The sequence below is a fragment of the Hibiscus syriacus genome, unplaced genomic scaffold (genome assembly GCF_006381635.1).
Source record: "Hibiscus syriacus cultivar Baekdansim isolate YM2019G1 unplaced genomic scaffold, ASM638163v2 tig00116962_pilon, whole genome shotgun sequence".
NCBI lineage: Eukaryota > Viridiplantae > Streptophyta > Magnoliopsida > Malvales > Malvaceae > Hibiscus > Hibiscus syriacus.
The window spans coordinates 1,740,671-1,757,353 of record NW_024063488.1 but is presented as its reverse complement, the minus strand read 5'-3'; the positions used below and the strand labels follow the sequence as shown (position 1 = coordinate 1,757,353).

Here is a 16,683-nt window from a genome sequence, read left to right as displayed (position 1 = left end):
GGTTAAAAAATACAATCAATAACTCGAATAAAAAGATATATACGAACATGTCTAATTGTATTGATAAATAAACCACAAAAAGGATTAAACTATTAAAAGATCATTGACAAACCACAAATCAGAGTCGAACAACGTGAGAAAACTATCAATGAACGAATATAGTGTATCTAAATCCAATTCAATCTAAGGGTCCAAAGCAAGAAATATCATCATGATAACAAATAAGCATCCTCTTGATTAGTTGAGGCGATTTCTAATCCAACTATGAGCAAAATATAAATAAAAAGAAACAACCAAACTACCGATAAAGAAGATAAAAAACAAGTCAAAAGATAAAAGAAATTATACTATAAAAGTAAAAGAAAAATATGTATTAAAGACAATTATTTAAAAAAATTAAAATATAACATAAAAAATAAAAAATACATACAAACAATGACCAATGCTAAGATTGGTGTCATCATCAATCAAACAAATATCAAAATAATAACTTTTGTTCACTCAATTATAATATATTTATTCACTTATAAATATTGCATGTGATCAGATATATTAATGTTATATTCTAAAAAATATATAGAATATATATTTTTTATAAATTCTAAATCTAATCTTAATAATGTTTAAAGAGAAGAATGAGGATTCTAAGGGAAGGAATAAGAGTACTCCGAATGGATCTAAAACCTATGACTTAAAGAAATGTGAAGAAATAAAGATGAACAGTTTAATCGAACGATCAAATATTATCAAATACATAAATTGTTACAAAATTATAATATTTATATATATATATAAATACCTTTTATAATATTTTACATATCTTATCTTAAATTAAAATCTACATACGCTTTTAGATTATAGGATCATGCATTGTGAATTGGGTGTTGTCGTTTTTGTCAAAAACGGAAGACAGCATCACGCACATATCATGGTCCATTAACGTTTATATGTCTATGTTCTTAACCAACGTGAGCATGTTATGTTGTCTATATAAAATATTTAGCCTCAAATTCTCTTACATCATTTTTTATCTGTACAGTCTCTAAATATACCCTAACAATATAATTTCTTTTTAACTTTTCGGTAATCAAAGAGACACTCGAATGATTACTTCTTTTATTGATTAGGCAATCTCATAATTTAATCTATCAACAGCTAAGCAGAATAAAAAGTAATATTATTTACTAAAACATATTTTTGAATTCTAAAGTTGAAAAAACTAAATATGAAAATAGAAAATATTTTCAGAAACTAAGTGGAGTTTAAAATTTCTTGTGACCGTCTCGAATAAGCTATCCTAAATTTGGGCAGATCCACAACCTAGTTTGGGGGATTAGACCCTTGCTTTGCTTTCGGCTTTTTATTTTTACTTTTTGGGGGTAACTTGTATTAGCCTACATATTATAACTTATAATAATTAATTGAAAAGAACAAACGGAGACATGGATTGGGTGGTGGCGATTATCATTTAAAATTTTTAATTTTCTATATATTTTAATTATTTTTTGTATTTTAGATTAAATATCTGTTTTAAAAATTATATAAGTTCAATTTCATTTAAAAAAAAAGTTAAATTCATCCGTTAATATAAATTTTTGCAAATGAAAGGATAAGTGAAATGATTCAGCAAAGGGAAAAGAGATATGAGTATCTGTCACAACTCACAAGGGAAAGTGAGTGATTGTTTTAGACGTAGGAACCGACCAAACTTCATCACAGAACCGGACAAATATATGGCATGCCATAGGCCCATCCATCCACGACAAAGGGCATTGCCCGATCTGCTAATGTATACAAAGTCTTTATGTTTGCGTTTCGGCTTTTAAATTAGTGCTTGTGTGTGAATTTGTGATTAAGAAGGATTATACCTCTTTAGGATGTTATTTGCAAAAGTTGCACCTTTTCTGTCATTTCTTTCTCTCTAGAGATTTATGGAGGAATTCTTTTCCTGATTGAAGCTTTTAAAGTTCCTAGAAGTCTTCAGAATTTCATATCCTCCAATAAACCACAATCTCTTAATATGATCATTAGTAAACTCACGTGATTTAGTAAAGCCAGCTCTATTATATTTCAATCATATCCATTTGCATTGTTAGTCAAATGATAGTCATCATGATTCTTGATTTTAGGACGAACGCATAATTTTATATTAGGTGACAAACTTTTAAAATTTTAGAAGAGGACGAACTTATAAAACTCTAGATGGTGAAAACACATTTTTCAATTTACATAGAAAAAAATCTAAAATATATAATAATTTTAAATTTTTAGAGGAGACAACTACCTCTACCCTCTCCTCTCGACCGATCTTATTAGGCCTAACACCGGTAGGTTAATATATAAGTCATCATGAATAGTTGGAGAGATCATGAAGTCTCTTTTCCCTCATGATTTAAATCTTTCCATATTTAACATATTCTTCATTATATATATATATAATTGTATAATACGTGAACAAATCTTATATATATATATATCACATGGACTACGTGTGAGCACAAAGTTCTTTTTAGGGTGGCTTGTCCCGTTTGTGTTGTCTCCGTTAATACGTATAGATACATTGTTTAGGACCACAGCTCAGATCTCGAATGAGAAATGAGAATGTTATAAAATAATAATTTTCCTCGATTTTTTAGTGTTTTATCTTAATTAATTCATATTGATATATATTATAAATTTGGTTTTATGAATGAGTCTCCTATCAATATTTTTTTATAAACATAAAACTTTAAATTTAATATATATTTAGACAATATCAAACTATTTATCAATTGAATCAAATATTTAACCTGCTTCGCAAAGGGGGAATTTGCAGACCACGAAATTTCAGTCTATCTAAATTTGATGAATTCCTGTTCACATGTTCCACAATATAAGCCAGCCAATAATAATAACAAGTACAAGCTTTATCTAAATCTTATCATTTTAAATATGACCATAAATTTAGCATGTATACTTGTGTAAATTAATTGATTTATTGCGTGCATGCCATATACGATTGAAATACACAAATTATGTCCTAAAATTTAATAATTCTTCATGTCGTATGAACAGTGACACGTTTAATATAGGTATTACTGTATTACATCCCTATTTAGTACTTTGATTCAATTACAAATGATGAAAAAAACATAGGAAATAAAATAATATAAGTTGAGTATTTGATTTATTGATATTATATAATTCTATACATTAATAGCGAATTAGATTATAACATACCGTTACAATATAAAGATTAAAAGAAGAAAAACAGTGAAGTTTACATAAATTTGTATATTTTAGGGGTCTTACTTAAGACTTAATATTTAGGAGTTTAGATTTTAGGGTTTAGGGTTTAGGGTTTAGAGTTTAAAGTCTGGCATTTAAGATTTTAAATTTTAAGGTGTAGGGATTAAGGTTTTAAATTTTAGGATTTAGGGTTAAAATATACATATTGTATAAAATAAAGTGTATCAAGTAATAACCTCTTGAAAGAATTTGGTTTTAAAAATTCACTATAATGTATAAAATAGATTATATGGTTTGTTCAAGTAGGAAGCAGTTTGATACCGTTTAAGTATGTCTCAAATTTGAGGCTTTGTATATGCATAAAATATCCACTGGAAGACTCACTCACCAAAATTAGGTATACGATACGGATCAGTCCAAATTAGTCAAGGCAAAATCTTGAGAAATCGGGAAAAAAATTGTACACCAATACATTATACATTAATTTATAATAAATAAAAAGGTGATGGATTAGATTTTGTTGTATCAAAATAGAAAACAAAAAGGGAGGTTAGATTTTGTTGTATGAAAGTAGAAAACAATATCTCAAAGATGGCTGATCCTTATCTACAAAATATTGCTTACCTGTCGTTCCTTTAAATTGTTTTAACGGTTCGTACTTAAAAATTAAGTGATATTTAAACAAAAGCTATGAGGACAACTTATTTTATAAATTTGTACATGTATATGTAATCCAGAAAGCAAACTTTAGGGTTCCTGTACTGCCCCCAACGATCTCCAATTTGTATGCAAGACAATAACCCAAAAGTTGGCGGAAATGCTTTGATATAATCTTACAATAATTGTGGATCAAAGGAACTTTACCATGTTCAAAATTATAATCAATTGTTTTAAAAATAAGATGAATGGAGCAGTAGGGCTGAAGATGACAACAAACCGTCGTAGAGACATACATAGTGAAAAAGCCCTAAAGAGAGAGAATTTGAGAATCCTCTTTATCAGTTGGTAATTTATATACTGACTCTTAGTGTTAGTGTCAGGTTTAGGGTGATGATAACTATTTGTATGTTGTCAGATACTAAATTATAAATCATGTGAGTCTGTCAGAAATCACGTCAAAAGGTTGCAACTGTTCGAATAACATACAGATGTTTCAGAGTGGAGACCAACCCTGGGAATTAAAAGGCTGAATTCAATTGATTATGGTAGAATGAAGTAAAAATGGCATGAAAGATATCTAGACATGGGATCTCTCAAAACTTTATAGTACAAACTACAATGATCAATCAATGCTAAACAACCAAATGGTCCACAGTTTAGGAACCCTACATGACATGACACCACCATACATGATGATCTTTAGAAATGCAAATTACGGTAACGAAGAGATAGGAATCAGATTCAGCCTAAAAACAAAGCAAATAAATAAATTTGTCCTTCTCTTATGTGTTTACACCAAGGGTTTCAATACCAATACGATACGATATCAACTTGCATGCTATTATCCTTTCAAGTTCTTGAAGTTGCATTAATTATTTTATAAAAACATCCAGATAGGTTAAAGATGGTATAAATTGTTGTATGTGTTATACCTTCGGTTCTTCTATGTAAATTACATTTTTTTTGTTTTGGTTTTCTATTTATTAAGGTTTTTCGAATATGTTATTCTTTAGACAATCCCTTGACATGATCGTTGATCAACTTACGTGATCTGTTAGAATAAAATCAGCTATATGATAATAACATCTACAAACCCTATCAGTTTATAAATAGTCAGCATGTAAGACCAACACTAAGGATCAATATATAAGTTAATGACAGGAGGAAGAGGCCTAAACTTTTTCTCTCCGTTAATCTCTCTCTCTGCATTCGTATATTATCTTCTTCATCTTGCTGAAATCACAATATGTGGTTTTCAACCTAAATTGGAAAAGGTTAACCGTCCACAACTGTCACAACCATAATTTTTTCATCAATAATATAATTAGTTAAAGTGTTAAACTTTGCTAAGTTATTTGTACGATATTTATCATGAAAATTCATTATTTTTTTCAATGATATTGTAATAGTATTTCAAAGTCGATTCTAATATCAAATATCACTATCCTGTAGGACAAGAGTGATAAAAACACTGGATACTCTGATCAAACTCTAATACGCAATCCTCATAGGAGCACCAAGACCACAGGATGATAATAACTCCAAAATGGCCGCATGGCACCAAAATTCAAAAGCTCATGCTAGCCAACTCTACACCACAAGTTGGGGTAAACTCAGAAATTACACCTACAGTGGGTACACAGGCCCTTATTATCAAGCATTCCCTACCCCCAATCATGCACCTCTTCCTTTTTGTTTACCCCTCATAATATATTCGGAGCTAAACAGCACCATTTCCATCACTCTCTCTCTCTCTCTCTCTCTCTCTCTCTCTCTCTCTCTCTCTCTCTTCTCTCTTCCATCTGTTGAAGTTTCAATCATGGTATGGTATGCATTCTATAAAGTTTTCAATAGCATGTTTGAACAAAATTTATCATGTTATGAATAGTTTTTTTGTTAACTTGATTTTGCTGTGGGATGCATGCTCACAGGTTTTGGTTGAGAGCCATGGTGAGAAAGATGGTGCAAATGATGGAGCTGTGGTTGATTTCCGGGGAAATCCGGTGGACAAGTCGAAAACCGGTGGATGGTTTGGTGCAGGGCTCATCTTAGGTGCGTTTAGGATTCGAATTCTGAAGTTTAAAAAGTGTGGTTTACTTTGATATATACCATATTTCTTCTTTTGCTAATTTTGGTGCAGGATCTGAGCTCTCTGAGAGGATATGCGTGATGGGCATATCAATGAACTTGGTGACATACCTAGTAGGAGATTTACATATCTCAGCAGCAAAATCTGCAACCATTGTTACCAACTTCATGGGCACTCTCAATCTGCTCGGTCTCCTTGGAGGGTTCTTAGCTGATGCCAAACTCGGCCGATACTTGACCGTCGCACTCTCGGCTTCCATAACTGCTCTGGTGAGTTTCTCTTACAGATAACAAGAAATAACAAAGTTGATATCTTGACATGTGGCCCTTGAATCAGGGAGTGATTCTATTAACACTGGCTACAACAATTCCCAGCATGAGGCCTCCTTACTGTGATGACTACAGAAGGCAGCATCATGAGTGCATCGAGGCAAACGGCCGGCAACTTGTTTTGCTGTATGTGGCACTATACACGACAGCACTTGGTGGTGGGGGAATAAAGTCTAATGTATCCGGTTTCGGCTCCGATCAGTTTGATGTGACAGATCCCAAGGAGGAGAAGGCCATGATATTTTTCTTCAACAGGTTCTATTTCGGCATCAGCATTGGGTCTTTGTTTGCTGTGATTGTGCTGGTGTATGTTCAAGACAATGTAGGAAGAGGGTGGGGATACGGAATCTCGGCGGGAACGATGGTGATTGCGGTGGCGGTTTTGCTCTGTGGAACACCGTGGTACAGGTTCAAAAAGCCTCAGGGGAGCCCTTTAACTGTCATATGGAGGGTTCTATTCTTGGCCTTGAAGAAAAGAAATCAGCCTTATCCTCCCCACCCGAGCCTTTTGAATGATTACGAAAACCTAAAGGTTCCCTACACCCGAAGATTCAAGTAAGTCTTGTTGGACATAGTTTTCATGGCAAACTCTGTGCTCTTTCTTGCTTGTTAAGTAACCAGATTTCATTTCAATGTGCTTGCGATGAACGACTAGGTGTCTCGACAAGGCCGCAATCCTAGACGACAATTGTGCCCCCAACATGCAGAAAAACAACTCATGGATGGTCTCGACCGTGACACAAGTTGAGGAGGTAAAAATGGTCATAAAACTACTCCCTATTTGGTCCACATGTATACTCTTCTGGACCATCTACTCCCAGATGACTACTTTCACAGTCGAGCAAGCCACCATCATGCACCGAACAGTTGGTTCTTTTGTAATCCCGGCAGGTTCTTTCTCTGCTTTACTCATCATCAGCATCCTCCTCTTCACTTCCCTAAACGAAAAAGTCTTCGTTCCCTTGGCTCGAAAGATCACCCATAATCACCAAGGAATCACAAGCCTGCAGAGGATTGGAATTGGACTAGTTTTGTCAACAGCTGCCATGGTGGGGGCTGCAATTGTTGAGAAACAGAGAAGGGAAGTTGCTGTTAACAAAGGAGTCAAAATAAGTGCCTTTTGGCTACTTGTTCAGTTCTTCCTCGTCGGTGCCGGAGAAGCTTTTGCTTATGTCGGACAGCTCGAGTTCTTCATTCGAGAGGCACCGGACCGTATGAAATCCATGAGCACAGGGCTTTTCCTGAGCACCATTTCGATGGGATTCTTCGTGAGCAGTTTGCTAGTGTCGATCGTCGACCATGTAACCAAAAGGAGCTGGCTTAGGAACAATCTGAACAAAGGAAAGCTAAACAACTTCTATTGGTTACTTGCAGTGTTGGGGTTGTTAAATTTCTTGGTTTTTCTGATATTTACATCAAGACACCAGTACAAGATGCAGCTACCGATTAAGCCCGAGTCCGGAGAGAAGGAACTTAAGAGCTTGAACGATGAAATGATCGAAGACTCGGAGAAGAAAGCAAGTATTCAGGCAGTGGGAGATGTAGAGCCATAGCGTGTATGTGTATGTTGAAGAGGGATTGTATGAATGGTTAGACAATATAGTACTGTTGCTATTTGAGCTTTGTTAAAAGCAAGAGAATCATATCTGTGTCGTGTGTAATTGTAAGGTGATTATTCAATTATTCTTTCTTCTGCCTGTGCAACATTATGGGAAGATGTTCATTATCTTGCTTGATAAAGATGTGTTTAATTATCAAAAGTAATTATTCCAGTTTTAGGGATCGATCAAAAGGGTAGTGGACGTAGACGGTCGCCCCTCAAATTTTAAAATTTTTTCTTTGTATTTTCTATTAATAATATATTTTCACTTATTAAAATTTTATAAAATCCTACATACTTTTCTGTCCAGCTTTATCTAGAACTGTAAAACAGAAGATCATTGCATTTAAATGCCTACAAATCTATAAAGAAGCAGCTTGCTTATGAATGTAAAAGGATTCCAGTTCACAACCAGTTATGAGATATTAACGCGGTTTTATACAAGGGTACAAACCTTACAAATTCAAACGTGTGAAGATAAATCATTAATATAAAATATAGGATAACAATTTATTATACGGTATAAGTTTTTTAGTTTTTATATAAATTATGATTTTTGAAGAGTGAAAATAGAAGATTCAGATCAATAGTAGAAAACGATAATATATTCACTAGGAAAAAAAGAAAGTTAATTTTATGCCTTTATTTCTATTTATCAAACAGTTATAAATTTATGTAAAATAAAAAATAATTTACATTATATAAATAAATTTTAACCTATAAAATATAAATAAAATATCTAAATTGTATAAAAAATTAAAAAATTTAATAAACGTAACACACAACATCTCTAGGTTTATCTTTGAGGCCAGAAACAATAGCAACCAAGAGTGAATATTTGATATCAATCATTAAATTAAATTTTATAAATATAATTTTAGTATAATGTTTTCGTTCACCCACGTTGAATATTAAAAAGATGTAAATTAAAAATGTATTCCTAAACTACTTTATATTTAAAAAAAAGAAATTATAATTAGTATTATTTAAAGTACATGAGTTAAAATAAAAATTAAAATGTTTTTTAACAAGTTATATTATCGAACTAACGATGCACAATGTTCTAATGACCAAAATTTAATAATTTTAAAATTTAGTGAAAAATATAAATATAAATATAAATATAAATATAAATATAAATATAAAAGATAAGTTATAATTTCCATAGTTCACCTAATTTTTTTAATGGAAAAACGTAAAACATAGGCGATTTTCCCAAAAAAATCATCTTATGCGTCTTTATTTTCTTGTCAGGCACCGTTTAGACTATATTTTTCGATCTAACACCCTTTGTAGGAAAACGCGTCCCCTGCACCGCGCTTTACGCTGATCTGGCGCTATGTGGGTAAGGCGCCCCCTACAACGAGCCTTGTTAAAAGTGTAAAAAATTTGGGTGTTAATTTTGTAAATATTTTTAAACTGTGCCTAATATGTAATTAATTTCTGTTAAGGTGATATTTGTGTAAAAATGCTAACTTTATATATTTTTTTGTGATATTATTTTTAACAACAGTTAATAATGTTTATTGACTTTTAAAATTAATTATTTAAAAATATTAAAATAAATTTTTAATTACAATTGAGAGATCAAATGAATTATTATTATTTTTTAGAAATAAATAAAAATAAATTAAAAATGAATAAAATTCAATAAAAATATAATGTAATGCTAAAAAATATCACCTCTTTTTTTAAAATATTCTTTCTAATATTAATTTTAAAAAATATAAAATATAAAATAAATATTAAATTTTAATTTTAATTTTAATTTTATTAAAAATGAATAAATATTATTAATTGTTGTTAAAAAAATAATTAATTTAATCCTTCAATTGTAATTAAAAGTTTATTTTAGTCAAGTTTATAATTGTTAAACAGTCGTAAGTGCAAAAAGCTACATGAATCGAATGAAAATTCGATCGTACAAAGTCAACAACTCAAAATTGTCTAACTGTTGTCTAAATATCAACTAAATTGTACCACGAATAAATATCCGATCAAAGAGTTGATATTTTCTGCTCAATCTTCACAAAAATTGTTTTGTCTCATCATTTTCTCATGCGTATGAACTCCTTTCTTTTTCAATTCTTTTCTATTAAATATAGTTGCCCACGTGTAAACAGAAAAATAAAAAGTAGAGTGACTTTTATTGCAAAAGTCAATTGTAGTTAAAAGTTTATTTTAATATTTTTTTATATTTTTAAATAATTAATTTTAAAAGTCAATAATTTTTTTTAAATATATGAAATTTATAATTTTTTAAATTATAAAATATTTATTATCATAATCATCATCATTTTGTAAAAGAAATACTAGTTATAAAACTTTTATAAAATTATTCATATTTTAAAATACATTTAAATATTCTTTTGTAAATTATTTTATAACTCGGCAAAATTTGTTTTTTTGCATGAAATTACACAATACATATATTCTTTTGCATGAATGTTATGAAAAGAAAGGAGCTCGTACGCAGGAGAAAATGATGAGACAAAACAGTTTTTGTGAAGATTGAGTAGAAAATATCAACTCTTTGATCGGATGTTTATTCGTGGTACAATTGAGTTGATATTTAAACAGCAGTTAGACAATTTTGAGTTATTGACTTTGTACGATCGATTTTTCATTCGATTCTTATAGCTTTTTACACCTACGACTGTTTAACAATCATAAACTTGACTATAAGTCTTGAGAATAGAGTATTTTAAAATTAATTTTTTTAAAATATAAAAAAATATTAAAATAAACTTTATCGGAAAATAAATGCACATAGGATAATTTATCGGTGTCTGACAGAAAAATAAATGCGTAATGTATAAGGTAATTTATCGGGAAAATCGCCTAAAACATATTCATTACACAGATTTTATTTTCCTTTCGTATGTTATTAATTGGATTTGTTGCGGCGTTATTATTCTTCGCCTTTGCAGTTATATCTTAAAAAGGGCAAAACAATATTCTTCCTTTACTTCTCGTCTAATCCACCGATAAAACAATACAGCAAGAGAGCCAAAATTCACCGGCCCTGAAGTTGCCCTATTCTCGTTTTCCTCCTCCTCACTTCGCTGCCGGTCACACTCACAGATCCAAAGCTTTTATACAGAAGTCAAGTAAAAAGAGGGAAATGAATGAGGTGATGATGGCGGCGGATGCGAGCTCCTTGAGAGGGGCTGGATCGACCTCTTTCGCATCGTCTCCGTCCTCCAATCTGCTTCCTAACAACCTTCCTCTCATCTCGGCCTTCCTCGCCTTCGCTCTGGCTCAGTTCCTCAAAGTCTTCACCAATTGGTTCGTTCATTCTTATTCTCGGTTTTGATTTTTGTTCTTTTGATTCCTAATTTCAAATTATGTTCTCTCAACTGCCGCGATTCGAGAGTCCTTGTTTTATTGTTGTTTGGCGAAAGTTAGGAGATTGTATATTTGAATGTTATGGAATTTGGTTTGAGCTTTGACACGTGCTTTATCTATCAACTGCTCATAAAGGAACCCTAATATATTGGTTAATTTAATGGCCCCTGATTGATGAGAACTTGTTTAGCCCTGTTGGGGAAATCCTTGTTTTGAATAATTTCTGTGATTTCTTCAATTTAATGACTCGTGGGGAGGTTTTGATGATTGATCATTGGCGTTGACTGGTGATATTTACGAATGTGCTGATCTGGTTGCCATTGGAAAAGGGGATCTCCCACGGTATTTTTAGCTGTTTACGGTGCATATTGATTTATTTCCTTTTTTAAAGGAAAGAGAATGGGAATTTGATAGAAATAGCCTAGTCTAGAGTGAAATGCCCCCATTTTTCTTCAAAATTTGCGAGGAACTGTAAAAAAAAGCTTCCTGACATTAAAGTAAGCCTTAATTCTTCCCTTTTCCTTTGTATTATTCTTCATTCTTAAAAAATTTTGAAAAGAAATTTAAATTCCAGGTTGTAAAAATTAAACGGAATCATTGAAAGCATATTTTTGAGTTTCAGTTGATTCTAAATTCTAATCACTGTTGTAATGGTTTGTAAACAGTAGCTCAAACATTTGAACTTGTTTCTCCTAGATACTCAGGTTTAAAGAAAGGAGATGGGATTCTAAGAGGATGATTGGTTCAGGTGGTATGCCGTCGTCACACTCTGCAACTGTGACAGCTCTTGCAGTTGCTACAGGTTTACAGGATGGGACGGGAGGATCAGCTTTTGCAATTGCAGTTGTCTTGGCATGTGTTGTATGTGCTTCCTAACTATTCATTTCCTTGTGACATTCTTGTGTATGACATTTATCAGAATAAAGCCTTTCTAATTTTGAAAAATAGTTAATGAAGGTAACCAGAGAAAATGTCCCTCTCTCTGGAACCTCTTCACTCCTGCTGGCATGGGAATGCTGCAGACGAGTCCTGCTGCTGCTGGCAATCCCTCCTTTCAATTTTCTTTTCTCCTGCATTCCTTTTCCCTCTTGCCTATGACATGGCTATAGACCTGACCGCCACTGCCAGCCTTAAACAATGTTGATCTCTATGGTTTTTTTTTTTTTTTTTATCTTAAAGAAGCTGGCAGTGAAGACAGCTCTGGTTAAGAGAGGTGTTCAGGGCATAAATGATTCTATGTGTCCTTTTTGTAATCTAGAAGAAGAGTCTTCATCTCATCTATTTTTTTCCTGTTCGGTTGTTTGGCCAATATGGACTAAATTCATGGGTTATTGGAATTTTCAGTCTGTTTTTCATGAAGATGCAAAAAAATTCCTAGTAGCATGGACTAACTTAAAGACCAACTCTCTGATGTGGTCATTTATCCCTGGAGTGGTCTTATGGACAATATGGAAAACTAGGAATTATACAGTGTTTGAAGGAGGGAAGTTTGATCGAGCATAAATATTCTATCTAGCTAGGTGCAGGCTTGCTTCATGGTTTCTAGCTAGGGAAACTCAGATTTCTATTTCCAAGGATGCTCTTATTGCCGACCCGTCCTTAGTGGATTCTTGCTCGTCTCATACTAATCGGATTTCAACTAAGGTTCCTTGGTCCCCTCCTCCAAAGGGTTTTATTAAACTTAATGTGGATGCGGCTACTTCTAGTGATTGGAAGAGGAGTGGTTTAGGTGGTGTTCTGAAAGATAGTTCTGGTTCGATTCTTGGCTCCTTCAAAGACCCTGCTGGTCCGGGACCTCCAACTTTGATGGAATTGAAAGCTATCCTAAAGGGGTTATTTTATTATGAATCTATTCGCCACATATTTAAAGAGAGATTGATTATCGAGAGTGATAGTAAGGTGGCAATTGGTTGGGTCAAGGATGTTGGTTCTTGTCCTGTCGTTTATGTTCAAGTTGTTAAGGAAATTATTCAAAAGCTTAGTGTTTATGAAGGTCTTATTAGATGGGTTAGTAGAACAACCAATATAGAGGCGGATGTTCTAGCTAAGGCTGGTATTGGTTGAGTATTATGTTCTGTTAAGGGTTGGTTCTTTTTGGCTTTTTATCTCTGGAGGGAGATTAGACTTTGTATTACTTTGTAATGTTTTAAGATTAATGAACTCCTAGGGCACTCTTTTCCTCCTTCCGCTGATTAAGGAACTATTTTCAAGTTCCGTTAATCATGAAGGGGGTTTTTAGTGAGGCCTACTATTCCTATAAAAAAAAAATCTCTATGGTTTTTTATTGTTCTTTAAGGGAATGTTTGCTACACTCTCTTTCTTTCCCGGAACAAACATTCTCCTAGCAATTCTGCGTTCTGATTAATTACAATATGTATCCCCAGTCTTCTTGACATCAGTAATTTTTATTGATGCACTTTTGTGGTATTTATTTATTTGTAACAATTTTACTTATTTTTTTATCATCTCTCTGGAAGAGTTTGGTTTGTTGCAACTGCTTCGATTTTATAAGAGATTGGTTTTTGTTGTCCAGATCAAGTTGGGACTGATTCATGATTTATTTGGAAAGTAAATATTTGACAGATATTGCTCTGTAGTAAATTTTTTAATGAAATTGGATAAGACTGAAGTTCAGTGGTTAACTGAATTTCAATATTAAATAGAGATTATAACTTCGGTGGTCAAGTGAGACTTCATCCCAATTACTATAGTTTTCCTTTTGCTGCTTATAATGCTAGGAATTCTTCTTAGTTTTATAGAGTATGCTTTCTATAAAAATGCTTAGGCTATGTCTTGGAGGACAAATATAAATTGCACTATAGGTTTGTAACAAGAGATGAGATTACTCCTACTTTAAGTATTTGCTTCTTGCTTGGATGACTCTATATTCTCTAATAGGACTCTAGATGGGTTGTATTGTTGGGTTCTACCTGGAGACTCACTTTTTAACAGTAGAGAATAAACAACTCTTGACTTAGTGGAAAGATATTTGTGTTGTGTGGCATGAGTGCTAGAGTTTGGTCCAGATCAATCCTTATTCCAATCCCTCAGTTATATAAAGAAAAGAAGATTTGAATTTATGAAGACAACTTGATATTTAGCTTTATGCCATGTAGGGTTAGTTATAAGTACGGTAATTTTCATATGGCCATGTGTTTGGAAGACCAATGTTGCTGTGTTTCAGTCTCTCCTGAAATATGGATGAACCTAATCAGGATCGTTATCAAAATCTTTATGCTGTATCGAAATTGATTCTTCTCTCTCTCTTTGTTTGAGTCCGCAAATTTTTGGTATTAACTTGAAAATAGTTCTCATTGGAAAAGAATTAGCATGCTTATTTGTGTGTGGGGTATGGTTCATAATTTTTCAATTATACAGGTGATGTATGATGCAACAGGTGTCCGACTTCATGCTGGTCGTCAAGCTGAAGTAAGTCCTTTTCTACTTGATATATAGACTCAAAGTTTATTTGTCTTTTTCACCTATATTCTGATGCCCAGATACATTGTTCATATTTTTGTTCTTTCCATATTGCCAGTTGCTGAATCAAATTGTATGTGAGTTTCCTCCTGAACACCCTTTGGCTAGCGTGAGGCCTCTGCGTGAATTACTTGGCCATACTCCACTCCAGGTCTGCTACTCTGTAAACTGCACAAGTAGTTTTTGATAACTATTGCTTTGTTCCAAGTACTGCATGTTACTTTGCTAGTACTTTGCAAAGCATTTGTTTCCAGAATTCCCAGCTTATCAACGTAGTTGACGATTCTTTTATAAATGCCAATCAGTTTGTAAGTCTGACATGACATTGGTATTCCACCCTCAAATGTTCATCGAACTTATAGCGAAATACATATTCAATTCAAAAAACAATAGATAGGAGGAAACAATATCTTGAAGGCTTCAAAAGTTTACTGTGGAAATCCCCCAAAGCAGAATGCGACTGTTCCTCTGCCAAATCATGCAATCTTTCCAGATTGCTGCAACCCTGCTTTCTTCTTTCATTCTTTTTTCTTTTCAAGGGTTATAAGTGAAACTCTGGATGTCTAACTCAATTTTCAATTATGAGCTGCTAAACAATAAGGCTTGCCAATAGAACACAGCCATTTGGTCCCCTATTTTCTCGTTTACTCTATACATACACAGTAGAATGCTGCCTGCTTATTACTTCATTAGTTCTCCCCAAAACATTAAGGCTTTGCATGGGGCAAGATATCACTATGTAAGCCCGGAGAAGCACTTATAGTTTGGGAGATCAGTGTGACGTTCAAGTTTTTCCGTGTAATGGAGACTAATAGATTAATATCAGCTTTCATTCACATAATTAAGATGGGATTCAGCATGATAACATCTAGTGAGATGCAAGTGTTGTAATAACTGATTTATGTGATTATATGGTGCAGGTTGTGGCAGGTGCATTATTGGGATTCATAGTGGCTTTTCTAATGCGAAATTCTGGTTAGGTAAACAAGCATTGATTCATTTGCCTTTCCAGTATCAAAAACTTTTCTATTGATGAAACCCTTATAATTTGAAGGAGGCTTTTAGATGATCAAAATAGGAAGTGGTTTATGTTTATTTGAACTTCATCTTCTTATATACTATCACTCTAATAGCTTTGTCAACTCCTGTACTTGAATGATGCAAATATGATGCCACTTATTGTCCTTTGAATGAATTTGAAATATTTAGTCATAAATTAATAACCTCTTGCATTCGGAAGCTATGCTATTTTGATTGTAAGTAAAATTTTGATTTATCTATATGCATCGAGCCCTATTATTTGGTCGAGTGGTCAAGGTCGTGTCTTATTTAATTAATTCTATTATCAATTTTTTATGATATATATATATATCAGTTACTATTAATTAATGCATAATATTTTTACTTATATATTAAAATTATTTCTTAGTACATTTATCTCTGTTATTAATTGTTTGTAAAAAAGTATCATATATATATATATATATATAATGTTATATATGCATCATATACTATTGATTCATAACATTTATCTTTAAAATTAATTAAATAAGACACTATCAATCATTTACTAAACATCTAACATTTTTACTAATAGTTTTATTCAATAAAAGTTTCAATGTCTTATATAAATAAGTCAAAAATTAATTATGAGTTATGTGTTTATAGAAAAAAAATTATCTAAAACTTGCAAGTTGATGAATTAACTTATTAAATAGCATATATCAAAGCTTAAAATTTTAATTACACTTAGTATCATAATAGTTATGGTATATAAACAATAAACTTTTTATATGCTATCAATCATGTACTATTATAACATATTTAATACTCACTCCGTCGTATAATTTGTGTTGTATAATGATTATGCATATAGTTTTAAGAGATATATTTAACTAAGAGAAATGATAAAGTTATCCATAAAAATGATTAATAGATTTGATAGATTT

At 32.3% G+C, this 16,683-nt stretch overlaps 2 protein-coding genes across 2 annotated transcripts; both read left to right on the top strand.

Moving 5' to 3' along the window:
• The first annotated feature begins 5,452 nt into the window (after positions 1–5,452).
• On the top strand, positions 5,453–8,010 carry LOC120190460 (protein NRT1/ PTR FAMILY 6.4-like). The gene is made up of 5 exons (XM_039193536.1): positions 5,453–5,710; positions 5,820–5,940; positions 6,029–6,246; positions 6,314–6,861; positions 6,962–8,010. Exons 1-5 carry the CDS (start codon positions 5,708–5,710, stop codon positions 7,857–7,859), a joined length of 1,788 nt encoding a protein of 595 aa, XP_039049467.1. The 5' UTR covers positions 5,453–5,707; the 3' UTR covers positions 7,860–8,010.
• Positions 8,011–10,869: 2,859 nt separating this feature from the next.
• On the top strand, positions 10,870–15,715 carry LOC120189953 (uncharacterized membrane protein YuiD-like). The gene is made up of 5 exons (XM_039193088.1): positions 10,870–11,194; positions 11,959–12,115; positions 14,633–14,683; positions 14,793–14,885; positions 15,655–15,715. Exons 1-5 carry the CDS (start codon positions 11,031–11,033, stop codon positions 15,712–15,714), a joined length of 525 nt encoding a protein of 174 aa, XP_039049019.1. The 5' UTR covers positions 10,870–11,030; the 3' UTR covers position 15,715.
• Positions 15,716–16,683: the final 968 nt, after the last annotated feature.

What these genes read in the sequence shown, in the direction of transcription:
- LOC120190460 (XM_039193536.1), top strand. An exon ending in CGGCTTCCATAACTGCTCTG is followed by an intron (nt 6,247 to 6,313) that starts GTGAGTTTCTCT and finishes CCCTTGAATCAG; the next exon opens with GGAGTGATTCTATTAACACT. An exon ending in CCCTACACCCGAAGATTCAA is followed by an intron (nt 6,862 to 6,961) that starts GTAAGTCTTGTT and finishes ATGAACGACTAG; the next exon opens with GTGTCTCGACAAGGCCGCAA.
- LOC120189953 (XM_039193088.1), top strand. Translation starts at nt 11,031, where the DNA reads ATGAATGAGGTGATGATGGCGGCGGATGCGAGCTCCTTGAGAGGGGCT. An exon ending in CAGTTGTCTTGGCATGTGTT is followed by an intron (nt 12,116 to 14,632) that starts GTATGTGCTTCC and finishes TCAATTATACAG; the next exon opens with GTGATGTATGATGCAACAGG. An exon ending in TTGGCCATACTCCACTCCAG is followed by an intron (nt 14,886 to 15,654) that starts GTCTGCTACTCT and finishes TATATGGTGCAG; the next exon opens with GTTGTGGCAGGTGCATTATT.